The sequence below is a fragment of the Pungitius pungitius genome, chromosome 3 (assembly GCF_949316345.1).
Source record: "Pungitius pungitius chromosome 3, fPunPun2.1, whole genome shotgun sequence".
In the NCBI taxonomy this organism is placed as follows: Eukaryota; Metazoa; Chordata; class Actinopteri; order Perciformes; family Gasterosteidae; genus Pungitius; species Pungitius pungitius.
This window is the reverse complement of record NC_084902.1, coordinates 1,139,257-1,165,000: the sequence shown is the minus strand read 5'-3', so window position 1 is coordinate 1,165,000 and position 25,744 is coordinate 1,139,257. Positions and strand designations below refer to the sequence as shown.

Sequence of the window (25,744 nt, the reverse complement as noted above, 5' to 3'; positions counted from 1 at the left end):
CATCAATACTGTGCGCACACCACATAACTAACAGTGATGACGACCCCCGAGGAGACCGGTTCTACACATCTGGTTCTGAAGAGGCTGCAGGAAGATGTCTATGTGTGTAAATATACTTTAATGTACTACTATATATAATGTACCCCCCCCCCCTCCTCCCCGAGTGGCAGACGGTCGCCGCTGGAGCCGCTCCAGACGGCGTATTTGGCAAATGTACCACGAGGACAGATGGCTGGGTCACACACACACACACACACACACACACTCACGCACACACACACACACACGCACACACTCTGACAGGAAAAATCTACTTTAGTTCCTGATCCTCTCGACCCGGTTGAGCCCTCATTTACAAACCAAAGTAAAAACAGCAACTGTGTTCACAGATCAGTGGTGTGTCTCTATAGAATAATCACTTCACTCTTATCAAGGCTTTGTAGTCAAATAAAATCACTGTCTCTGCACTTCCTGTTCTGCACTAACAGGAAGCTGCTCACACTGAAGCTTTTTAAATGAAATGTGCTGAAGAGCAAAATAGTCTGAACATGATGGTTTGATGAGTGACGTTAATGTCTTCAGAGGGAGGTGGACTGCAGGGACAAGAGACGAGACAAGAAAAGATGAGACAAGTAGAGACGAGACAAGTAGAGATGAGACAAGTAGAGAGGAGACAAGTAGAGACGAGACAAGTAGGGATGAGACAAGTAGAGACGAGACAAGTAGAGACGAGACAAGTAGGGATGAGACAAGTAGAGACGAGACAAGTAGAGACGAGACAAGTAGGGACGAGACAAGTAGAGACGAGACAAGTAAAGACGAGACAAGTAGAGACGAAACAAGTAGAGATGAGACAAGTAGGGATGAGACAAGTAGGGACGAGACAAGTAGAGACGAGACAAGTAGGGACGAGACAAGTAGAGACGAGACAAGTAAAAACGAGACAAGTAGAGACGAAACAAGTAGAGACGAAACAAGTAGAGACGAAACAAGTAGAGATGAGACAAGTAGGGATGAGACAAGTAGGGACGAGACAAGTAGAGACGAGACAAGTAGGGACGAGACAAGTAGAGACGAGACAAGTAGAGACGAGACAAGTAAAGACGAGACAAGTAGAGACGAAACAAGTAGAGATGAGACAAGTAGGGATGAGACAAGTAGGGACGAGACAAGTAGAGACGAGACAAGTAGGGACGAGACAAGTAGAGACGAGACAAGTAAAAACGAGACAAGTAGAGACGAAACAAGTAGAGACGAAACAAGTAGAGACGAAACAAGTAGAGATGAGACAAGTAGGGATGAGACAAGTAGGGACGAGACAAGTAGAGACGAGACAAGTAGGGACGAGACAAGTAGAGACGAGACAAGTAGGGACAGGACAAGTAGAGACGAAAAACAAGTAGAGATGAGACAAGTAGGGATGAGACAAGTAGAGACGAGACAAGTAGGGACGAGACAAGTAGAGACGAGACAAGTAGGGATGAGACAAGTAGGGATGAGACAAGTAGAGACGAGACAAGTAGGGACGAGACAAGTAGAGACGAGACAAGTAGGGATGAGACAAGTAGAGACGAGACAAGTAGGGACGAGACAAGTAGAGACGAAACAAGTAGAGATGAGACAAGTAGGGATGAGACAAGTAGAGACGAGACAAGTAGGGACAAGACAAGTAGAGACAAAAAACAAGTAGAGATGAGACAAGTAGGGATGAGACAAGTAGAGACGAGACAAGTAAAGACGAGACAAGTAGAGACGAGAAGTCGGCCATGTTGGATTCATCGGAGTCAGGAGGTGATTTCCCTTTAATATAAACATGAACAGCTGCATGTAAACAGGTCGATTCATTTCCATTAGACTTGTAAACAGCTCAGTAAGAATTTCATCTTTCCATTGAGAATCGAGTCTTTGGTTTATTAGAACTCTGAACGAATAAAATCACTCGTTACTGATGTGGTTTGAGAAGGAGAAGACAGGAGGAACCTGAGTGGGACTCAGGGACTGAATGATTGATCAGGACATCATTGATGTTCTTGTAGTGTCTGAGCTCTAATCCTGGAACAGTGTAACCAACCAATTAGCGTTTAGATCAACAGGAGGGAGGAGCTAGTAACAAAAGGTGCACCACCATGGCTAACGGCTAACAGCTAACGGCTAACGGCTAACAGCTAACCAACGGAGGTTTATTTTAGTTACGTTATGATGAGTTCAGGCTCTACTCAGTGAAAATGAAAACTGTATAATGTTATCATGTGTTACGTGTAATCTGGAAAATGTAGTTTTTGTGATAATCTAGATAAATATGAGTTTAGAGCCAAATTTCCAAAAACAAGCCTGTTATTGGAGACGGTAAAAATAATGATGAAAAGTTGGGCTGTATTCAATAAAAAAACAATATTTTATTTCCTTTTCATGTAAATAAACATAATAGATGACGATAACAAAGTATAACAAAGAACCTTCAGAATTGTTGATGTTTAAGTTCCTTAAGAGCGTTTAGATGAATATTCCAATGTAGTCTTGATTCTAGTAGATGTGTTTGTATGTCACTACGGATCATCAATGATAAAAGTCCTCCCTTCTCTCTTTGTAGTTCTGATCCGAAAGATCAATACCAAGTATTACATTCCATCACATGTCATTTAGCTGATGCTTTTATCCAAAGCGACTTACAATAAGAGCATCTCAACCATAAGACCAAACCACAACAACAAAGTGTAATTTCATCACGTTGCTATAGATAAGAGCCATTAGAAGTACAAGTGCTACAGTTATAATCAACACTAGAACACTGCATCGCTTCAGAAAACGATCTCAATGCAGAGTCGGACCAACTCACCTGCGAGGCACACTTTGTTCATACCGATCATCCACTTCAAGCCCAGGGAACTTTAATTATTAAAAATTCAGCAAACGCAGAGCAGAGACACTGTACATGATATCATGTGGAGCAGTAGGGTTTGTAACACCACTATTAGTACTGTGCCCTGCTTCCTGCCTCCTGCCATGGTTTGGATTATTCATATCAATCCCGTTAACCAATTGAGTAAGAAGAGCAGCTAAAGTAGGAAAGGAGGAAATGACTCTACTTCTGTGTAGTGACCAGCAGGGGGCGACTCCTCTGCTCCCATAGACATCTATGAGGAAATGACTCTACTTCTGTGTAGTGACCAGCAGGGGACGACTCCTCTGCTCCCATAGACGTCTATGAGGAAATGACTCTACTTCTTTGTAGTGACCAGCAGGGGGCGACTCCTCTGCTCCCATAGACGTCTATGAGGAAATGACTCTACTTCTGTGTAGTGACCAGCAGGGGGCGACTCCTCTGCTCCCATAGACATCTATGAGGAAATGACTCTACTTCTGTGTAGTGACCAGCAGGGGACGACTCCTCTGCTCCCATAGACGTCTATGAGGAAATGACTCTACTTCTTTGTAGTGACCAGCAGGGGGCGACTCCTCTGCTCCCATAGACGTCTATGAGGAAATGACTCTACTTCTGTGTAGTGACCAGCAGGGGGCGACTCCTCTGCTCCCATAGACGTCTATGAGGAAATGACTCTACTTCTCTCTTGATTTATTCCCTCAGTAAACATTGTAAACATGAGTTTATGGTCTCAGTCTCTAGTTTCAAGTCTTCTTCAATGCAGCATGATGTTCATTTAGTGAATGATGGTCCATTTAGAGTCAAACAGATCATAAAGCAGGGGACGCTTTAGGGCGGGACTTAGTGTGATTGATACGATCACTTCCTGTGCACTGGCTGCAAAAACAACATGATAATGGCTGTAATCCAAGATGGAGGCGTTGTCCAAGCTTCATACCGTCAGCATGACAATGTTTACTTCCTGCCCTGAAGCAACACACCAACATGAAGCATGACTCCGTAGTGAGTTCATTAGCCAGTGAAGCGCTCACTAGTGCTCACAGAGATGGATGTGGACGCACCGATCTGGTCAAAGACAGTCCCTCCATTCATGAGCGGTAGAGGACACAGGGTGAACCATATGACACCCACACACACAGTCATGACTTCATGACTCCTGACCACAGATTTCTGAACATGACAGATCTCAGAAATGACTGAAACACAACACACTTTAACTATGATGAGAAGAAATGAGGAAAAAAAATAATCACAAGAAGCAGAAGAACAAGACTTAATAGTTTCATCACCATCAATGTGTGCTCTTTAAACAAAGTGCAGAGAATGAAAACAGTGAAACAGTTGTTTGAAATGTAACAGTTGTGTTGGTTGTGTTACACTGATTCATGTGTTTATCACCCCACTGTGTGCTACTGTTCTAGTCTCTTTCTACACAGTCCCACGGTCCCCGGATGTCCCCTCCGGACGGACCGACACACAGCGGCGGTGTCCCCGCGTCAGGGTCCCCGGATGTCCCCTCCGGACGGACCGACACACACGCTCTCACACTCGCTCGGCTTGCGGCTACTTACGCCCTCGCTCTCGGGAAGCCCATGGACAGCAGCACGTCCAGGTTGGAGCCCGACTTCACCGAACCCAACCGGTTCTGCCGGAGCCTCCGCGGGATGACTTTGCTGTACAGGTCCTCCTTGGCGGCCATGGTTGAGAGCCCGGTTCTCCCGCTGTCCGCCTCCGGCTAGTCCGCAAGCGTCGGCCGGGTCCGCACGAGAGCCGATCCGAGCGGGGAGCACTGCTGAGCGGCCAGAGAGGCAGGCAGAGCCCCCTGCTCCGCCCCCCGGAGGACCAGCAGCGAATAGATCCGCTCACAGCCGGGCATCCACGGAGCTACACACGGGGCTGGGGGGGCACGACTGTGTGAGTGTGGGTGTGCACACACACACTCATTAAAATGGCTCTTATCATATATTTATAACAAGTTGTAAATCGGCTCTTTTAATGAAATTGCACTTTATTGTTTCTTGTTCTTCTGAGTTTGTTTCCTTATGGTTGAAATGTTGAAATGGTTGTAAGTCCCTTTGGATAAAAGCCTCAGATAAATGACACGTGATGTAATGACATGTAATAACATGTAATGACATGTAATGTAATAAGTAATGTCATGTCATGTAGTAACATGTAATGACATGTAAATGGCATGTAATAACATGTAAATGACATGGAATGTAAGGTAGGGTCATTTAATAACATGTATTATAATGTAATGACATGTAATGTAATGTCATGTAATAACATGTAATGTAATGTAATAATAGCTGCCTGCCTATACTGTGTGTTCGATTTACTTTCTTTTATTTGTTTATTGCTTTGCTTTTAGGATATTTTTAAATGTCCTATAAAGTGACTTTGAGCATTTGGTAAAGCGCTATATAAATTAAATGCATTATTACTCTTAAATATATATATATATATATATATTATTATATATACTGTACATTTCATTTAAAATAGGGTTTCACTTCTTTGTTGTTGAGTTCAATTCAAATAGAAAAGAGAGATATGTGTAATTTGGGTTGAACAGCATAAATGACAAAACACTATCAACTATAAGAAGTCGTTTTTAATTTGTGTAGAAATATCATGAATTATACAAATATAATGTACATTGAGCCTCTTCAGTAATGCATCACATGTAGAAAAGGAATTACCTCATTTTTACATTTGTTTGGTTCATAAATTTGACACAATTCATTAAATTACGGTTTGTATTGAAATAATTGTAAAAACGGTCTGCGTCTCTACACCCGATTTCACCCGATCAATCGGATCAGGCTTTCCGTGTTCCTCCTCATGACCCGAGGTCAGCGCCGGCCGGCCGACGGGTCGTAGGGCGCGATGACACAGAAGACACAGCCGGCCTCCTGGAAGGCCGCTCTCATCTCCACCTGGTGGACCACGGAACATCAGGCCAGGTCACGTGACACATTAAGGAACCCAACCATATCGTGTCATGTAGTGTCATGGTGCTGAAGTTCACTTATTTATTGTACCTTTCATAAGTTATTTATTATATATTTAGTATTGATAACTTATTTTATTCCACCTTTAATGTGCGATTACGTATTTATGATAACTTTCAAACTGTGATTACGCAACGATCCACCGATCATTGATTAATAAGAAGTAACTCTGCGTGTCCTACCAGTCTGGTTTCATCCAGGCACAGGCCCACCACGGCCCCCCCGCTGCCCGGCAACTTCACCGCCGAGCCAAACTGCAGAAAGGAGCGGGACTCAATGAACGCATGAAGGATGTTGTGCTCACAGCACCTGGTGAATCACTAGAGTCACACATCATCATCATCATGGACCGCTTTGATAATCACCATCAGAATGAGTTTCTGATGCAGGAACCAAGCCTCCATCGAGGCTCTGCGGGTTAATGTGTGACTTTTGGTACCTTTAACTAACCAAAGTCACACAATGACAAACAGAGGTGTAAAATAACTGCTTTCATCACAGGTGGCGTCGCACGTCTCTCTCCTGGATCAGTGAACCAGTGGAAATCTTCTAGATGTAGATGCTTTAGAGGAAGAACCCACCTGCCTCGCCAGCTCAACCATCCTGAGGTTCCCGGGCCCCAGACACTCGTCGGTGTAGACAGACCTGTGGGAGACGAGGTTACTTCAGCTGTCACATGACCACCTCACGTCACAGCAGAGGCGTCCTTCACCTGCGCAGCTCAAAGTTCTGGTCCATCAGTTGCGCCAGGCGCCGCCAGTCTCGGTCCTGGAGAGCCGTCCTGAGGGGACAATCGCACCGAGACGCTTTAAGACACAATGAATCATAGCTTCAACGCTAAAATACAAGGTTTTTTGTGTCTTTAATAAATTCTTCGTGGTTGAGTCCTCACACCGACCTGGCTTCATCGGTGAGCTCAGCAAAGGTCTTCATTGCCTCGACTACCAGAGGTTCTCCTGTGGAGACGCGAGGCCACGTTACACCAACGGAGTGGAGAACCTTTAGTCTGCTCTTGGGGGTCAGTTCGGGTTCACAAAGCAACAAAACTGACTGACAAACCACCGCCGTGTTCTGACAGACAAAAGCCCCTTTTCCACTATTCACTCACTTCACCTTTTACATTTTCAGGTGTGTGAAACAAACTGCATCTTTAAACTGGACGGATGGACACTCAACAGAATCAACATCCGATAAACAAAAGAGATGAAACGTCTCTGAAGGCTCCTCAAAGACGCCGGAGCCCACGGCGCACTGAACACAAACTACACAAAGTCTCACAACGACACAAACGAACCAACGATGGAGGCAGAAGGTCGACCAGCTGCCTCTCACACAGTCATCACTCAGCCATTCACACGCTGATGACAGCCGATCAGAGGACCCACCACTGAGCCAGCGCTGCCTGATGTTGCTGTGGATGCGTCCAGAGTCGCTGGGGTCGCTCAGGTACGCCAACCAGAACGGGGGCAGCCCGCTCATGTCCATAGGAACGTAGTTACCTGGGAAACACACACACACACACACACACACACACACACACACACACACACACAGAGCTCAGTGCACTCGTCTGGTCTCTTTAGCTTCCAGGGACTTGCCCTCCGTACCGTAGCCCTGCTCCTCCATCAACTTCTTGCTGAAGTCCATGTAGACCAACCCTTCGTAGACCTGAGGAGGAAGAGGAGGAACTCTTCATGCTCCTGCAGGCATTCGATCATCAGAGGAGGAGGCGACGATGTCACTGACCTGGACCACTCGGTCCTGCAGACCGGCTGTGATGAAAAGCTCCTCGGTCTCCACGTTGAGGATGAAGTTGGCTCGGATCGACTTTGGAAGATCCTGGGAGGAGAAAATGTTCATATATAAAAAACATGATTTGTTTTTTTATATATTAAAAAAGGTTTTGATTTAATACAGAGGCTATTTCCAAACAGGACCCGGTGCTCTGAAACACTGCTTCTGTCTACAAGAATCCGCCCTAAAGGAAAGTTCTGTGTCTTAAAGAATATATAAAATAAAGAGTGGAAAAATCAAGAAAACAAATACGTTGAAATAGTCCAAAGAATCCTCACGTTGTCGGTGATGTTGTAGAACGTCATCAGACACTTTAGAGTAGCAGAGACGATGGCGCTGAGCAAAAGAAACCAAGTGAACTCATGAACAATTACATTCATACAGCGCTTTAAAAGGTACAAAGACAAGAAGGAATGTTTACCTGCTTCCAGCGAGGCCCTGCATCAGAAAAAAGAGTAAGGGTTACACTCTGAGAGGGGCCACCTGAGGTGGGTTAGTCCAAAGATCACCAGAGGTGTGAAGGAGAGTTCATGAGGAGCTATGAACAGACAACCATTCACTGAGGTAGAAGAGAAGCGCCTCTTAGATCCTCTAGATTCTCACACACCATAAAGGAAGCATTGAGGAACCTTTCTTGTGCTAAAGGAGCTAATTGAGGAAGCATTGAGGAACCTTTCTTGTGCTAAAGGAGCTAATAAAGGAAGCATTGAGGAACCTTTCTTGTGCTAAAGGAGCTAATAGAGGAAGCATTGATGAACCTTTCTTGTGCTAAAGGAGCTAATAGAGGAAGCATTGAGGAACCTTTCTTGTGCTAAAGGAGCTAATAAAGGAAGCATTGAGGAACCTTTCTTGTGCTAAAGGAGCTAATAGAGGAAGCATTGATGAACCTTTCTTGTGCTAAAGGAGCTAATAAAGGAAGCATTGAGGAACCTTTCTTGTGCTAAAGGAGCTAATAAAGGAAGCATTGAGGAACCTTTCTTGTGCTAAAGGAGCTAATAGAGGAAGCATTGAGGAACCTTTCTTGTGCTAAAGGAGCTAATAAAGGAACCATTCAAGTACCTTTTCTTAGCATTAAAAGGACTCTAACAGCTCTCATTTTGAAGGACACTTAGGTACCTCAGTGAGGAACCTTCACAAAAATAAACTATTCCACCGCAGCCTGGAGCTTCTTCGTCGCCTCCAGGCTGGTCTTTAAAATGCTTCCTCACCACTTGACGAGGAATGTTGGTGTCGTACTTCAGAGTGAAGTTCTGCTTCGTCAAAGCGATGCTGCACAAAGAGACACAGAAGAGCATGAAGAGGTGAAGTGGCGTCTTATCTTTAGGTCTGGTTTGCTTCACACTTTTTGTACGAATAAAAAAAAAACTTCATGAATGTCATGTCATGAATAAAAACATTTAATAATAGCAGAAGAATAAAAGAAAACCACGGAAAGCTCACACAAATACCATCAATGTACAGAGAGGAAACACCAGAAGTGGGATTTACAAGAAGCAAAGCTCAGACTAAGGAGCTTTAACACAAGACATAATGAAGCTCCAATCATCTACAAACCTAAATGAATAATATCAAATTAATCCAGAAAAGACAAGACTCAGTGAGGAACCTTCCCCAACCTCCTTCAGAAGTTAGTCTCACCCTTGGTTGGAGCAAAACTGGTAGAACTTCTTGCAGGTGGCCTGCAGCAGCCGCAGACCTCCCAGGTATCTACAGAGGAGGGGGGGGGCGTTAAGAGGAATAATAGAAACAATTAGAGGAACGTTTAGAGGAGCATTTAGAGGAGCGCCTAGAAAAACGTCTAGAGGAGCATGTAGAGGGACGTCTAGCGGCGTGTTTAGAGGAGCATCTAGAGGTGTGTTTAGAGGAGCATCAAGAAGAGCTTCTAGAGGCGCATCTAGAGGGGCATCTAGAGGGGCATCTAGAGGCGCTTTTTAGAGGAGCTTCTAGAGGTGTGTTTAGAGGAGCATCAAGAAGAGCTTCTAGAGGAGCATCTAGAGGGGCTTTCTAGAGGAGCGTCTGGAGGAGTGTCTAGAGGAACCCTGGTCCAGGTCTGCAGGCGCAGCTCATATTAAGTCATGGAGTACACACCCTTCCTTTCTGCTGATGCAGAACAGATCCTGCAGGCTTCCGAACTCTGTGGGGTCGTTGAGTGGATGTGGGACCAGAACCTGCAGAGGCACAGGAACGTTTGCACAAAACCTTCTCAAAATGTAAAAGAAAAAGGTGTTTTTTTGGCCACCAAGGTTTACCAAAGTCTGGCTCTCCACCAGAGTGACCTCGGCCCAGAAGTTACAGATGGACATGGCGATGGTTTTGCCGTGGAAGCCGTCTGACGGGTTCCCCATCAGTCCCACCCTGAGAGGAACCCATCAAGTGGTGTTTGAACATTCATGTATTTTTAAGTCATCGTCCTCAGAGTTCACGTGGGCCGTCTGTCCCTCGAGGTGTTCTTGAAAGATCAGGTTCGTGGTGCTTCGGGTCGGGCTCTTCTCACCTGGCGAAGGACCTGCAGGTGATGGGTTTGGCAGGAGTGTCCTGTTGATTGGTGGAGTAGTGGGTGAGCCACCTGGTGTAGTCCGACAGGCCCTGTGTGAGGACCACAGACTGGATGTGAGAGGTAGACGTTGTCATGGGGACCTCAATGCTGCTCTGTCCATAGACGTTCATCTGAGGGGTCCATGGACCATTAAAGCTGCTCCAGAGTTAAAATGAGCTCTTGGACTCGTTTAATTTGATGAAATAATCAAGGACCAACTTTGTTGTGGATCTTTGAAAGAAACAGCAATGAAGTGTTAAATCGACTAAACAAAGCAAAAATGTATTTGATGTATTTAAATCTATGTAAAAACACGTCTGATGCATTGAGGTGGAGACACGAACCACTTGTCCAATGAGCTGGAAGCCGGTTGGAAGCTTCATCCCAAACACATCCAGCTGCTTCTCGTTGATGAGCCACTCCTGAAGAGGACATTAGCACGCTTTGTTTTGTCATAATACATGTAGTGCAGTGACAATTATTCAACCTTGTCATAATTAAAAGATTTTTTAAAGAAGTTAACCAGCAGGTCTATTTGCTTTAGGTTGTAAAGGGAAGGTGTGGAGCGTTAAAGCCACAGTGAGGAACTCCCATGTTGTGTTGTGAGGACACGCATCACATGTCATTTACTAGCATCACACACATCAGCATTTAAAATGAAGAATAGACCATATAACCACGTAAAGAACAAAGAGTGGCACATGGAGAGTCTGAGAAACAAGGGAAGAGTCCGTTTGAGGATTTCACACAAAGCGCAGAGCTAACGTTAGCTGGTGTGTACGTAAAAGGAGGAGCTGAAGTGCATTTATTTATTTATTATAATTCTACATTTGAATCTTACTAGGGGTGTTTTCATAATGAATGTTTATATTCTGTGTAAAACCCCACGTAATGTTTTTTATTCTATAAGTATTAATTATTACACCATTAGACCACAAATACATTTTTCCTCTCGCTGAGTACAAACCCAGAACCGGCCGAAGGACCGGTCCGTGGCTCGAGTCTGCAGCAGGAGGAAGTCCGACAGGGAGGGCAAGGTGTCTCTCTGGATGCAGTAGAAGACCACGCTGGCGAGCCGGGACGTCGTCTGCCCTTCATGTGGTTTCTCACAGAAGCGATTTATCCTGATTTACAAAAATACATAGTGGCATGATGTGCAAAGTGTGTGCAAACGCCCCCTGGTGGTCACCGCCGAGAATGCAGCTTTGACGCATGAAGCGTTTCAGGCCTGGTTACAGCTGGTGGTGCATTGTGGGACTAAAAGGAAGTGTCTCACCTGTGGGTGTCTCTGCACACCTCCACGATGCCTCTGGAGCTGCTCTTCTCACTTTCCTCCAGCTCGTAGTAGATGATCAGCTCTCCGGGCTGCAGCCCACACAACGGACGCTCACCACTACGCAAAATCATTTATCTGACCTTGGAGATGACCTCTGGGTCACAACGACGGCGGCGTGGCAGATAATCACCTCCGACCTGAAGAAGCGGATCACCTGAGCCACGTCGAAGTTCTGGTCGGCGCACAGCATGTCTCCTGCGACCTGAGAGCCAAAGACATTCGGTTCAGTTCCACCGGGGCGAAACGCGCCCAATGAGAAGACGTGGCGCCGCGCCGCCGTACCACCATGACGTCGTCCACGAGCCGGCGGCTGCGTATGGCGAGCTCCAGGTCGGCCACGGCGCCGAGGCGGTCCTCCAGCGTGGTGCTGCCGTCGTTGATGACGTTCTCCAGCGGGAAGTCGTTGGCCGTGGCCCAGCGCTCAAAGTGCTTGTACCTGAGGACCGAGGTGCCTGAGGTGACTCACCTGAGCCCCTCCAACGGGCCACCTCAGTTCCATCGTTCAGTTGCAAGTTTGTAACAAACTTATTTGTGATTAAACTGTTTGTTGCCAATTTGTTCCCCAAGAAGCAAAGTGTTTGTGCATCTTTTAAATGTCTACCTGAAAAAAACGTTTTCTGTATGTTCCCTCAATTCTTTTAACATTTGTTCCAATTATGGGGCATGCTTGGCTCTTTACCATTTATGGATGGACGTGTTCACCTGACACAACACGTCCCTTTCTGGGCTTCATGAAAGTCGTTCTGTTTTCTGGTTAAAAACACAAAGTGGACTCACTTGTCTGCATTGGTGACCAGATACACTGCTGTGAACAGCTGCCTCCTGGGGAGAAACCAGAGAAGAGGCCGGCTGTCAGTCACAGGCGGAGCAGGGGTCAGAGACGTGTGGGGGGGGGGGGGGGGGGATATACGCACATGTTGACCGTTTCCCACCAGAAGTCCAGGATCTTCTTTCCTCCGATGCCGGGAAGCAAAGCCTTCGGTACTCCGGCCAGATGGCTGTACAAACCCGTGTCATCCTTCTGGATGGGGAGGACAGGGGGGGGACATTTGAGCTTTATTTTCCCCCCTTGAATTCGGCTGTATAATATTTGGGCCTAGTCACACTGCTCCTCTATTTCATCCTTCATCACTTTCTAAATCATCAAAACATAGTTTTCTGTAGTGGTGTGTGAAGGTTTAAAGTGTTTTATTGTGTGTCTGATGAAGCCAAACGATACAGAACAAAGTATTTAGTGTCCTCGGGGATCTGTGTCGTCGTATCGCGTTCATGGATACAAGGGGCGTCTCAGGTGTCCCTGAACGCAACACGGTTACGTCATAGCCACGTCATATTGTATTTTCCCTGTATAAAGACACGCACATGATTGAAACAATAACACCGAACATAGTTTATAGAATTATGGGACCAAATTGTTGTGGACTTTTTTCAAAACTTTTTCAAAGTGGACCGCTTTAAATTCCTGTGGTTTAATCCTCCAGGTGTGGGGCGGGGGGGGGGGGGGGTGATAAATCCGGTGTTCCCCGGTGGTCCAACCGGTACCGACGCTACCTGACAGGTAACCCAGTGTTCAGGTAGCAGATTCTTTAACGTAGTCCGGCGCACCGGAACGTTCCGCCGCGTGCCGAGGCGGACTTTGACCCCCCCCCCCCCCACGGACAGGGTCCCGTTCCCGGTAAAGCTCACCTTTATCTGGGCCTCTAACACGGTGCCGTGACCGGCCACCAGCAGGATGCAGATCATCGCGGAGCCTTGTGATCGATCACCGCTGTGCAGATGTTCACGAAACGAGCCTGACCGCGTCTCCCTGCGAGTTAAGGTCCTTCCGCTTGGGACCTTCAGAATAAAAGACGGGCCCTCGACTACTTCAGAGCAAAAATACGGAGTATAAAAGGTATTCTTAATGCAAATAACACTTTACACACGTTGTATACTTATGAATTTAAGATTGGGAGGAAAAAAGCATGTCTAATTGCATGTTTTATACAGTTAACAAACTTTAATAAAGTGGCGACACATGATTTCCTGTTTTTTATTTGTTTATTATAAAGACATACATAGCCTACCTACAATGCAATGCTTATACACTACCCCCGCTTATTAAGTGAGTTACATTGTTGCAATGTAATGAGCATTCAACCCATGAAACGTACAAAAACAAATACAAGGCAGAAAATAAAGAGCAGGAAAGGACGTCGGCCCCGACGAGCCGAAGCATGGACACAAACGTTTCTACAGAGAAGAAGGTTAACATGAGGATGAGAGCGATAAACATCTCACCTCTCTATCGGGTTATCATGATCGGGTTTTATTGACCCGAGAACAGATTTAGCAAAAAGCTCCAGAGATCAGATTGACGGTTGTGCGACGAGTCGAAGACGCCTGGATGTGTTTCGGGGGTCCCGGCCCCTCACTGGGGCTCCGTGCTGGAGGAGCCCACGATGCCGTGCTGTCGCAGCAGGTTCCTCAGGATCTGGTTCTTGGACTTCCAGTCTTCCACCTGAGCGGCGACACAGAGGTTAGGAGGCGATACGCGTCACATTTTATCGTTGACCATGGCGGTGCGTTCAGGCTCCGGTACCTCCTGGCGGAGCAGCTGGTTGTCCACCCGGAGGCGGTCCAGAGAGCCGATGTCGTCTCCCAGCTTCAGGTTGCTCTGCCGGAGCTCCTTGATGTACTCGCAGGCTTTGGACAAGATTCCTCCTTTACTCTGAGGAGCAACGAGGAGCACAAGTCAGCACGCCAACGCTCTCAGGACGACGTTAACATTTACAAATTAAACATCAACGACAGTAAGATGAACAGCATCTCACATGGAGGGTCACATATTCAACACATCACTTCAATTCACCATGTTATCCAAGGGCTAAAGAACGTGTCCATTATTCATGTTGTCATAACAAAGTTATCTATTTATACATTTACTGGGATCTCACTCGTTCATTCAAACATGTACCTGTGTGAGCGAGTCCTTGCTCTCTGAGCTCACCTGTCCCGTCTTGGTGTAGTCGATGTTGCAGTCCGGGATGACCTTCGACAGCTGCACGATCCAGTTGTTGATTTTGTCTCGGCGCCGCCGCTCAACTGTTGGGAACAACAGCGAGACGCTTGAGCTCGTCTCCAGTAACGCGCGACCACGGCGGCCCGCCCTCAACACTGACCTTCGTTGTGCTGCGCGCGCCGCTTGTCGTCTCGGGAGCCGCGAGGAGCCTCCTGCTTCCTGCAGGACGAGTGAAAACAGAGTCAAAGGGCCGCCGCGAGGAGGACTCTTTTAACGGCGGCGTCCTTACGCGTTGTAAGGCTGAGAGCGAGGGGCGATCGTCCTCTGGTTGCACCCGTTCAGGACGTCCTGGGGGGACATCATCACGTAGACCTGCCCTGTCAGAATAAAAGCTCAAAGTCAGAACGAGTCGCTCAAGCCTAGGTAATTAGTGCGTTTCAATCCATGTGAGGAGTGCAGCAACAAGCAGTGCGATGGAAGCTCATACGTTTGGGGCGGGGCTACTCGCTGGCGAACTGGGCGGATATTTACCGGTGGGCGTGGTCTGCCCCAGCAGCGAGTCAGAGGCCTGCACCGTGGTCACCATGGCGCCCGTGGTGGCGTCGGCGATGGTGGCGGGGTAGTACGTGTACTGCGTCTCGGCGGCGCCGTCGCCCTCCGTCCCGTCGGGCTGAGAGAACACGGCCTGGAGGCGGAGACGCGGTACAAAGGAATGTGGTCCAACATCACGGGATCCGTTCATTCGACTTGTCTGTAGATGAATAAGTGCGTACTAGAGCGATTGGTGGGGGCGCCCCTCGCTCACCTGGGTAATGTTCGGGTTGGTTGTTGGGAAACCCGAGACCAGGCTGACGGCGGCGCCCCCGTCCGTCTGCCCCTCCAGCTGCCCATCGGACACCTGGATCACTCTGTAGGTCACCTGTAGGCACGGATCATCGCCACGGCAACGTGTTTACAGATACACCATCTGGGTCATGAGTATCAAATAGAAATGTGTTTGCATGCTTGTAGGAACCTGCCCCCCACCTGGCCGCCGGCCCCCTCCGTCTTGAAGAGGTACTTGATGGGTTGGTCCGTGTAGGTGGCGGCAGACTGGATGGCGGCGATGGCTGCCGGGTCCTCGGCCGTGGCCACGGAGCCTGACGGAGCACAAGGTCACATTAGTCAGCGTCGGGGAGGGGGGGGGGGGGCGTGGTTGGACGGGTTGCTAACGGCCAACCATGCGTGCTCGCTATGGATCCAAACGTCTCCGTGCTCCTCCATCCTTCGGCTACAGATCCCAGTTGAACTTTGGAGTCTATTTAAACATAAACAACCAGCCATGTTTCATTGCATTGGTGTGTATGGGGCAGTTAAATATATCATTTATATTTTGCCAGCATTGCCATAATTTCCCTTCTTGGTGCGTGTTGGTTTTGGATCAGCGGTGCTGGTCGGAGTCACGTGGACGCGAACTGACTTCCACGTTTGCCCCCCCCCCCTCTCGCCCCGCAGAGACCAATACAAATATGGTGAGAAGTTTCTCAGAGAAAGCAGAAGAACCTCTTTTTAAACTGCCGGCACTCGTATTTGTGACCGCACAGAAACACTGATCGTATCTCGGCGCCATCACCGTGACAACCACACCCTCTGGAACCAAGGCGTCCTCAGGAAGGTTCCTCGCGGAGCGGGACGACCCAGAACTAGTGGAAGTGGGGCCCTGATGAGAGCTGGTGGAACCCTCTAGTGCTTCCTGGCTGAGCTCCTTCAGCGTAGGAACCACTGTGACGCATCATTGGCGATGATGGAGGAAGCTACATGAGTTTTACTTTGAAGCTGGTCGTCTGCGTGACTCACACTGTAACATCTTTCAACCCCCCCCCCCCCCCCCCCCCCCCCCCAGCACCCCTGCCGTCTCTGCATTGTCCCCCCCACCTCTTCCTCCCCGCATCCTCTGTTCCTACCCCCCCCCCACCTCCACTCATACTACTTCTATGTACATCGTGACGTCATCACAAAGTCTCCGTAATATTAAGAGGAAATACAATAATTAAAGAGCCTAAACTATAAAAACAAGATAAAATGCGTTTAATAAGATGCCGCTGTAACAGTGACTGAAAACGGGCTGTTCCAGACAAATACAAAAAAAACATGTTTTCAACAGTTAAGATAATATAATACTATAACAATAGATTTACCTTCCTCGTTGACAGCAACACTGCCATCTGACTCGGGGCTCTTCTGTTGGCTGCACACATTAAATAAATAAATACTGCAGTTTAATTCGATACGATACTTAATTAGCTTAGCTTAGCATAGCTCCGTTTTAATGCTGCTATTAATTGACAATGGCGGTTAACTTCCCACTCACCTCTTCATCGCTGCCGACCGTCGTGGACGAAGAGACCCACAGCCAGACTGAGACACAAGTTCATCAGTGTGACGACGAGACGGAAGAAAAGAATATCGATCAGCGGTGTGATTTTTAAACAACGACGCGCAAAGTAAATGGAACCTGAACGGTGTAAAAAACGAGGCTTGTTGGGTGACAACGGAAACTGTAAACACTTGCCTTCAAAATAAAACCATCGCTGTAAAGAGTGACAAGAGAAAAGTCGCAGGGGTTGTTGTGTGTGTTAAAAACATTATTATTAGAGAGCACTTGCTAAAATCCACAGATACAATGGATCTGTATATTGTGTGCGCTTTAATCGGATCAATTCGTCATATATACGTAACACTCATTTTACTTTGGGGACCCGCACCGGAAGCTACGTAGTTCACTTCGGCTAGCATAACACGGATCCTTCCTTTCTGCTACATTGCCACTCGGCCCCAGTGGTTTTCTTTTACAGATGCTCAATGGAGCACTTTCCCATTTCGCTAACTTTGCGGGCTCAGTTCCGCGCCAAAAAATACACCGAATTATCTCGAAGGGTGTAAAGCGGGCTAGAACCCACACAAAATACCGAATTACGTTGAGTAAAGGATGAACAAAGATCTACTTACGCCGCAGTGGTCCCTCCCCCGATATTTGTCAACAGAGCCCAAGTTCCTGTTTGCAATGCGCATGCGCGACAAGACGTTCATGAAGGTGATCCCGGATCAGTTGGTAGAACCCTGTTGGTAGAACGCATTACGGATATCTGACCCACGGTCAGTGGCCGATGCTGCAGCATTCTCGGTGGACGTGGGGGCGTTTGGGGCCACTCGGTACATAGTCGACGGGAGAATCAAAATTGTTATAAATTATAATATATAATAAGTAATAAATTAGATCCAATGGCGACTGGGTGACGAAAATAAATAAATAAAAATGAATCATTTTTTGTTGTTTATTATATTAAAAAACATTTTACAAATAGTCAATATTTGTGTGTTTGTTTTTTTGAAACATAGATTATATAAATTAAATTAAGATATCTGTTTAACAACAGAACAAGAGCGACCACCGGCAGTGTCCTTCCAAGAAGACCCGACTCAAACTTTGCTGATGGTAAAGCTGGCGAGGCCTTGCTAAGATATCGAACAGGCTTCAAAACCTGGAGGGGGAACGCATCGTTTTTGGTCTAAAGGGAATCAGTATAATAAACACGATTAAGCCAAAACCAAAACAAACAACCACCCGAAACACAAACAATTTATGCTGCTTCATTTCTTTGTCTTTTATTTATCAGCTTCGGTTACTGCAAGATTTCTTTGCAAGCGTTTTCCAAATATTATTACAAAAATCTTTAAAAGTTTAAACATTTACTTTGCGTTAAGTCGAGGGAACCCCGAAACGATGCTATAATTCTGGAGCTGAGGCATCTACAATATTTAAATCCCACTGACAGAATGCATGACATCCCTTTCTCCAGGTCATTCCCTTCACACTCCACATAAACACACACACCTGTCACTTTCACTTTCACTCACCACACAGTTGTGTAGAGTATCGTTTTCTGTTCGCTAGTGCACTTTATTTTAAACGTTTTTTTGTATTTATATACCTTCATATTCTTTTATTTTTAAAGTGTTTATTCTATATCCCCTTGGTCCATAGCTTTATATTTTATTTTATGCCGTATTTAATACAGTTAAATTGTACACTTATAAATTGAATCTTGTTGAGTCTTGTTGTCCATTGTCTTACAGTTTGTTGTTATGCACCAACCGCCGTGTCAAATTCCTTGTGCGTCTAACATATTTTGGCAATACATTTTCCTGATTCCTAATACTGAAACTGCCAAATGTACAACAGCTGAATGTAAAGGGCCACACGTCTGTGGGACATGGCGTCCTCTTGCCGTCTACTTGGCGTCCTCTTGCCGTCTTCTTGGCGTCCTCTTGGCGTCTTCATGGCGTCCTCACGGCGTCCTCGGTCCAAGGAGCGACAGGATCACCAGCGGCCACAGGAAGGTGGGAGGTCGGTGCAGCAGGAAGCCTGCGGGGCTTTTACATGGCTGGATATAACCTGGGGAGAGATCAAAGTCAAACGACCACGAGCAGCTCGTTTTGGAAGGAAGACACTAAGCTTTAGTGCAAAAGGGTCGTACACCCCTCAGACTGTAGAGTCGCCGTCATGGTGACGCCTTATCGGTTTGTGGATGTTTTGAAGCCTCCAGTTGAGTGATTTAAAAGCACTGTACTTGTACAGCGCCTTTCAAGTCTTGTGACGAATCAAAGCGCTTTACCACTTTGTGTCATCATTCACCCATTCACACTCATTTAAATATACACTGATGACGGCAGCTACCACCCACAGTGTCACCTGCTCACCAGTTACATTCACACACTGTAGTCCCAGCTACAGGAGTAATACGGTTGGGGTTAAGTGCCTTGCTCAAAGGGCACGTCGGGCACGTGATGCCGAGGAGAGTGTGAACCCTCAGCGAGAGTTTTGAGTCTCACCTTTTCCTTTCTTACTGCTGTAGTCGATGGTGATCTGCTTCTCCTCCGTCCGGTGCCTTCGCGTCAGCATGCAGTAGTAAGTGGTGGTTTTATTCATGTACAGCAGGTGATGGTTGGGGATCAGAGGCCTGCAGAGCTTGGATTGGCTGACCGGAAGGGGCCCGTCTGGACTCCAGAAAAAGCAGTTGAATGGCGGAGACTCCTGACATCCGGCATAATGGCAGTCCAGGCTTCAATAGAGAAACGTGGCGGTTACTATATTTAAAAGGCACATTTCATTAAATGTCAAAGCCAATACAAGTGCAGTGAATGTCAGAATGTGTTTGTGAGCTTCAACCTGAGGTTGCTGTTGGAGGTGCAAGCTGTCAAAAGGCCGAAATTCCCCTGCTTCAAGGTCAGAGCTGAATCTGCAGTCAGTTAAAAACATCTCGTCATAGTGTGTGAGGGTGAGATGTTTCTCAGATGTGCACAGCCAACTCCTTAAAAATTTAGGATTCCACTTCACAGCTGTTCATATATATATATAAATATAAATACTAAAACAAGTACTTTTCTTTATTCAAACCTGAGAACCCGCCCCTTCCCTTAATTACATATGTACACATGTTAATCTCTCATCTTCAACTATTTACATCAACAACACCATTGTTACTGTAGCCTGCTATGTTCCAAATGTAATGTTATCAAGGTTTTAAGATTGTTTAGTCATTCACCAACCTTCACATGAGAAAACAAAAACATCATTACTGGAGGGATTTGTATAGTTTGAATTATAAGAAATTTAAAAAACATAAAAAAAACAATTCTTTTATCTGATAAAATGGCTGATGTCTTCAAATCAAAAGCTCAAGGTGAGGAAAATGTTGTGTATCGTCAGAAACTGTTTGAGCACAGAGCAATCAGAATCTTCCTCCTCTGGTCCAATCAGAGTCTTCCCTCCTCTGGACCAATCAGAGTCCTCCTCCTCCGGACCAATCAGAGTCCTCCTCCTCCGGACCAATCAGAGTCCTCCTCCTCTGGTCCAATCAAAGTCCTCCTCCTCTGGTCCAATCAAAGTCTTCCTCCGCTGGTCCAATCAAAGTTTTCATCCTCTGGTCCAATCAAGGTCTTCCTGCTCTGGTCCAATCAGAGTCTTTCTCCTCTGGTCCAATCAGAGTCTTCCTCCTCTGGTCCAATCAGAGTCTTCCTCCTCTGGACCAATCAGAGTCCTCCTCCTCCGGACCAATCAGAGTCCTCCTCCTCTGGTCCAATCAAAGTCCTCCTCCTCTGGTCCAATCAAAGTCTTCCTCCGCTGGTCCAATCAAAGTTTTCATCCTCTGGTCCAATCAAGGTCTTCTTGCTCTGGTCCAATCAGAGTCTTTCTCCTCTGGTCCAATCAGAGTCTTCCTCCTCTGGTCCAATCAGAGTCTTCCTCCTCTGGTCCAATCAAAGTCTTCCTCCTCTAGTCCAATCAGAGTCCTCCTCCTCTGGTCCAATTAAAGTCCTCCTCTTCCTCTGGTCCAATCACAGTCTTCCTCCTCTGGTCCAATCAGAGTCTTTCTCCTCTGGTCCAATCAGAGTCTTCCTCCTCTGGTCCAATCAGAGTCCTCCTCCTCTGGTCCAATCAGAGTCCTCCTCCTCTGGTCCAATAAAAGTCTTCCTCCTCTGGTCCAATCAAACTCTTCTTCCTCTGGTCCAATCAGGTTCTTCCTCCTCTGGACCAATCAGAGTCCTCCTCCTCTGGTCCAATCAAAGTTTTCCTCCTCCTGTCCAATCAAAGTCTTCTTCCGCTGGTCCAATCAGAGTCTTCCTCCTCTGGTCCAAACAAAGTCCTCCTTCTCCGCTGGTCCAATTAGAGTCCTCCTCCTCCTCCGGTCCAATCAGAGTCTTCCTCCTCTGGTCCAATCACAGTCTTTCTCATCTGGTCTAATCAGAGTCTTCCTCCTCTGGTCTAATCAGAGTCCTCCTTCTCTGTTCCAATTAAAGTCCTTCTCTTCCTCTGGTCCAATCATTGTCTTCCTCCTCTGGTCCAATCAAAGTCTTTCTCCTCTGGTCCAATCAAAGTCCTCCTCCTCTGGTCCAATCAAAGTCTTCCTCCTCTGGTCCAATCAGAGTCCTCCTCCTCTGGTCCAATTAAAGTCCTACTCTGGTCCAATCAGAGTCTTCCTCCTCTGGTCCAATCAAAGTCTTCCTCCTCTGGTCCAATCAGAGTCCTCCTCCTCTGGTCCAATTAAAGTCCTCCTCTTCCCCATGTCCAATCACAGTCCTCCTCCTCTGGTCCAATCAAAGTCTTCCTCCTCTGGTCCAATCAGAGTCTTCCATCTCTGGTCCAATCAGAGTCCACCTCCTCTGGTTGGACCAATCAGTTTCCGGAATCGTCAAGAGCAGCTTGATCCTGCTCTGTGTGACGATGTGAGCTCATCAGTAGCTCAACCTCTCAACTGTGCATCCGTCTCCGTTTGGTGACTTTTGGGAATCTTCTCAAAATGAATCCCCGTTTATCTGATGTTACCTGATTTGTTTGAACCAATGACTCTTCTTCTCCGCTGGGTAGAGAAGGAACGAGTGAGACCCCCTGGTACCACACACACTTGTCTTTCTATCTACTTGTTCTCAAAGTCTTATACTTTAAATTTTGAACTGACAAATATAACATTCATGGTACAATTCAATGATGTATTTCACTCAGGTTGGCTATTGTACTTCTTTAGTATAACATTTAAAACGTCACAGCCAGATGTTTTTGAAAATTAAATTATAATTATGATCAAACGCTCATCAATCAGTGATAAAGCAGCAACAGCAGCAGACGCACACATGTAAAGATGACCCGATAGTGTAACGGTGATGTAATCCAATCCCTCCAATGCGATTAAGGCCGGTTCTGCTGATGGATCAGCTCGTTACCGGAGCCACGAAGATGTTGTTAGTGTCTTTCTGTATCTCAAAGCTACAAACTCACATCAACCGCTATGGTCATATATCATACAGCACAAAATGCATCATTTATATTCGGCATCAGTCTAAAGTAAAAATCCATTTTTTTATGATTTGCAGCTTACCGGTGAGGAGGACGAGGAGAAGGAGAGACAAAGAGACGTGCATCTTCCTGATCCAACTTTTGACAAAAACAAATGAAATATTATGACCAATCTGATCCAGATGATGTGAGTTCTTTTGGCATAAAAAGGAAAACAAATATAAACCGAGGTGCATTTAAGGATTAGAGGGTTTATGATACGCCTTAAATATAATTATTGATCCCAGCCAAGAGCAGCTTTACGAGCTACAAAGAGAGCAGTAACCTGACCTCATGCAACATGTAAGCAACCCTCGGCTGAGCGCAACAGTTGAAGTGAAAATACACAAAGTGGGTGTGAGATTCGAGTATTTCAGTGTCTTACCTCCGTCTGTCGTCTCTCTTCCTTGACTCGGGCGGTGGACGGCAGTAGTCATAGGATCAGTGTGGTGGGCAGGACCCAATGAGGGAAGCAGCCGGAGTGGGGGGCAGTTCGAGTCCTGCTGTATTCTGTGCAGGTCTGTGGACTGGCGTTTTTTTGTTTTTTGCAAGACACTTGAGACATTATAAGGTTCAGTGTGTGCAGAGTACAGTGTCCAAATATCTGCAACATGGACCGAGTACAAGTGGACAAAGTTGTGGTAACGTTACTGTTGACTTCTTGACCATCTTCTTTTTTGCAACAAGTGAAAAGGAAGTAACCATGTGACAGTGAGCTGTCAATCAGCGATAGGCCCCGCCCTAAAGCATCCCCAGCTTCATGGTCTGTTCATCATTCACTAAATGAACATCATGCTGCATTCAAGAATACTTGAAACTAGAGACTGAGACCATAAACTCATGTTTACAATGTTTACTGAGGGACACATTTGTTGAAAAGAGCTAAATTGTCTTATTTGAGAATTAAACAATGAAGGCCAATTCCTTTTTTGACACACACAACATAAAACTTTATTATTTTGCAGCCAAATCAAATAGTTTTCCACATTTTCATATTTCCTCATGATTGATTCTTTCAAATCTGTGACTGAATTCACAAAATCTACCCAAAGAATTTTCCCTCTGTGCTCGGCCCCTTCGTCAACCTTGTAACTGGAAATGAAGTGTGTTGCAGTTGTGAGTGCATTAGTACTAATGTGGCCTATATGGGTACCATTATGTTTTAATTTCCTGGATCTCCCTCCCCAAAGAGAAATTAGAAAACAGCCACGCCTTGAAAAGTGGAGCTGCGCTGCGAGAAAAAGCTTCTCTGAACAAAGCTAATGGAACTGAACCAAACCACATGGATCGACACAAAAGATGCCTCATGGTGCAACAGATGCAGAAACGAAGAAGCCATGAGTGGTGGTAACGAGCCACCCACCAGCATGGAAGGATTTCATATTTAGCTCAACAAGTATGCGTTGATATATCTCAACAAAGCGTCAGTCAGTAAAGAAAAAACAGCCTCTCATCCACATCACCAGCTCAGCAGCTTCCTCACTTCAAATGTGACAGTTTTGGATTCAACATTGATTTTCATTGAACGTTTGGTGATGAAATATAAATATGTCACAATAAAAATTAAATTAAATTAAATTAAAAATGAATAATACATATTTTCTGGCCATCGACTGCTCTGTTCCAATACTTTTGGGATGCATTTTGGGATACAGTTCACTGGTTTGACTCATACTGGACACTGGAGTATGTGGGGACATAGATATCAAAAGCATTTTATTGGGTTCTTGGTGTAATTTGTAAAAATTCAAATGGGGCCTAATTATGCAGATGATATGTTGTTATTTACATCTGAAAATGTAAAGACTTATAATAATATAATAACAATAATAATAATATTTAATAATTTATGACATGGATGCAAGGTTAATCTTGAAAGGTTTGGACATTATACCCACTGGGCTAAATCACAGCACAGGCATCACCCTTCACCTCCTGCAGCAGCTTCTCCTGGTAGAGCAGTTTGTTCTTCTGGTTCACGTCAAACGTGAGCAGACCATCACCGTGCTTGAACCTCCGGGGCTGAACACCAGAGTGGAGTAGAGAGCCAGAGCCTGAGGAGCCACCACACATGAACACAAGCTATTTACTTTAGTTTATGCATGCAGCAGCTTTTCACACGTAGGAGTTCCCTTTTACCGATTACGGGTCTCTCTATTTGTTGATTTTCAGAAAGAAAATAAGAAAATGATCAATCACAACCAATGCTCAACCACAACGTAGACACCACAAGTTACACAATGAGGTGAAATCTACATAGTTGTGCCCTTTAACCTGGCCCAATAGTACAACTCCAGAATCTTTAGGTGAACCTGCATGTTCGGAGTTGAAGGTTGACAAATATGTTTTGCACACGCTGTGATAACACTGAAATGGTTTTGCAACTTTTTGTAGCAGAGTCCAATTTAAAACTGGGGAGATATGAAGTCTCTCTCCTTCTATGCAGTATGTTCTGTCTTCAAAGATTCAGAGTGTTGTCGTAGCAACCGCCCTCTGGTAAACACTGCGAGCTCTCTCAGGTCCTCGGCCGCAGTTTGTCCTGTCTGCAACATCAGCTGCTAGCCGCCGGGTGGCCAACGAAATGCTTCTAATCAGATGTGGATGCATCAGTCTCTAAGAAGTCCTACCGTACTGTAATGTCCAACAAACACAGGCGGGATAGGCACGTCCCAAACAGCTAGTGCAAATCTTCAGTTGGGATATACTGCCATTGACAGGACATTTGGCGTCGTCCTCTGTCTTCCTCAGTCCAAAAATAGTCACTTCCTGTTCATTGGTTGCAAAAAACAGCGACGGTCGTACTCTAAGATGGCAACTCTGAAATTGCCAAACCTAAAGCATCATAATGTCAGTCCACATATCAAAGGGTTGCATCACCATATGGTGACGGTGGCGCATGGAGTAGCGTGGTGCACTGGCAACTGCAGGGTTGGTGGTTTGAATCCTGGCTGCTCCATGTGCCATGTTAAAGTGTCCCTGAGCAAGAGACCTGACCCCCAACCGCTCCCAAGGAAAACATGTAAAACCATGGGTTCAAATGCAATGTAAGTTGCTTTGGAAAAATGACTAAAACACCACTCCTCCACTTCCTAAATATGAAAGAGATGAACCCTTCCCATCCATGGAATAATCCATAATGAAGCTGCACCACAAACTGATCACATCCTCTGCCCTACAAGCACTTAAATATACTTTCCATACCAACATGATCACCTGCCCCCCTCTCCTGTGTCTCATTGTCAGCTCATCTGTTGTATTTCCTGTGTTTTTTCTGGCCTTGTACCTGCTTTTGATCCACGGATGATT

General features: G+C 46.0%; 3 protein-coding genes across 4 annotated transcripts in view; all 3 read right to left on the bottom strand.

The window, feature by feature from the left end:
• Positions 1-5,240, bottom strand: part of ubash3bb (ubiquitin associated and SH3 domain containing Bb) — a 14,619-nt gene extending 9,379 nt beyond the window's left edge. Inside the window, exon 1 of the mRNA XM_037456371.2 lies at positions 4,456-5,240. Within this exon, the coding sequence (XP_037312268.2) occupies positions 4,456-4,583 (128 nt within the window). The 5' untranslated portion in view covers positions 4,584-5,240. The remainder of the gene's footprint in view (positions 1-4,455) is intronic.
• Positions 5,241-5,486: 246 nt separating this feature from the next.
• On the bottom strand, positions 5,487-13,414 carry gkup (glucuronokinase with putative uridyl pyrophosphorylase). Its single transcript, XM_037469967.2, has 23 exons — positions 13,254-13,414; positions 12,482-12,588; positions 12,345-12,389; positions 11,850-12,003; positions 11,698-11,769; positions 11,508-11,596; positions 11,199-11,355; positions 10,576-10,653; positions 10,190-10,281; positions 9,945-10,050; positions 9,784-9,863; positions 9,334-9,402; positions 8,904-8,964; positions 8,117-8,133; positions 7,974-8,031; positions 7,648-7,740; positions 7,509-7,569; positions 7,287-7,400; positions 6,800-6,857; positions 6,614-6,682; positions 6,483-6,546; positions 6,084-6,155; positions 5,487-5,826 (listed from the first exon to the last, which is right to left on the bottom strand). The coding sequence occupies exons 1-23, from the start codon at positions 13,308-13,310 to the stop codon at positions 5,743-5,745; spliced, it is 1,857 nt and encodes a 618-aa protein (XP_037325864.2). The 5' UTR covers positions 13,311-13,414; the 3' UTR covers positions 5,487-5,742.
• Positions 13,415-13,588: 174 nt separating this feature from the next.
• On the bottom strand, positions 13,589-17,634 carry usf1 (upstream transcription factor 1). 2 transcript variants are annotated; one of them, XM_037473015.2, is made up of 11 exons: positions 17,557-17,634; positions 16,919-16,965; positions 16,746-16,795; positions 15,595-15,707; positions 15,374-15,487; positions 15,100-15,253; positions 14,858-14,945; positions 14,729-14,787; positions 14,524-14,651; positions 14,149-14,277; positions 13,589-14,067 (listed from the first exon to the last, which is right to left on the bottom strand). In XM_037473015.2, the coding sequence occupies exons 1-11, from the start codon at positions 17,617-17,619 to the stop codon at positions 13,978-13,980; spliced, it is 1,035 nt and encodes a 344-aa protein (XP_037328912.1). In that variant the 5' UTR covers positions 17,620-17,634; the 3' UTR covers positions 13,589-13,977. The 2 variants fall into 2 exon arrangements, with proteins under 2 accessions (XP_037328912.1, XP_037328921.1); XM_037473024.2 differs by having other exon boundaries at positions 14,557-14,651.
• Between the last annotated feature and the right edge of the window lie 8,110 nt (positions 17,635-25,744).

Excerpts from the sequence above, each read along its gene's own strand:
- gkup (XM_037469967.2), bottom strand. The coding sequence starts at position 13,310 with ATGATCTGCATCCTGCTGGTGGCCGGTCACGGCACCGTGTTAGAGGCC. Across the intron at positions 8,965-9,333 it reads CAGTTTTGCTCCAACCAAGG|CATCGCTTTGACGAAGCAGA; the intron begins GTGAGACTAACT and ends CTCTTTGTGCAG. Across the intron at positions 5,827-6,083 it reads GCCTGGATGAAACCAGACTG|GTGGAGATGAGAGCGGCCTT; the intron begins GTAGGACACGCA and ends GTGGTCCACCAG.
- usf1 (XM_037473015.2), bottom strand. The coding sequence starts at position 17,619 with ATGCGCATTGCAAACAGGAACTTGGGCTCTGTTGACAAATATCGGGGG. Across the intron at positions 14,788-14,857 it reads CGCTCTCAGCCTTACAACGC|GAAGCAGGAGGCTCCTCGCG; the intron begins GTAAGGACGCCG and ends CTCGTCCTGCAG. Across the intron at positions 14,068-14,148 it reads ACCAGCTGCTCCGCCAGGAG|GTGGAAGACTGGAAGTCCAA; the intron begins GTACCGGAGCCT and ends GTCGCCGCTCAG.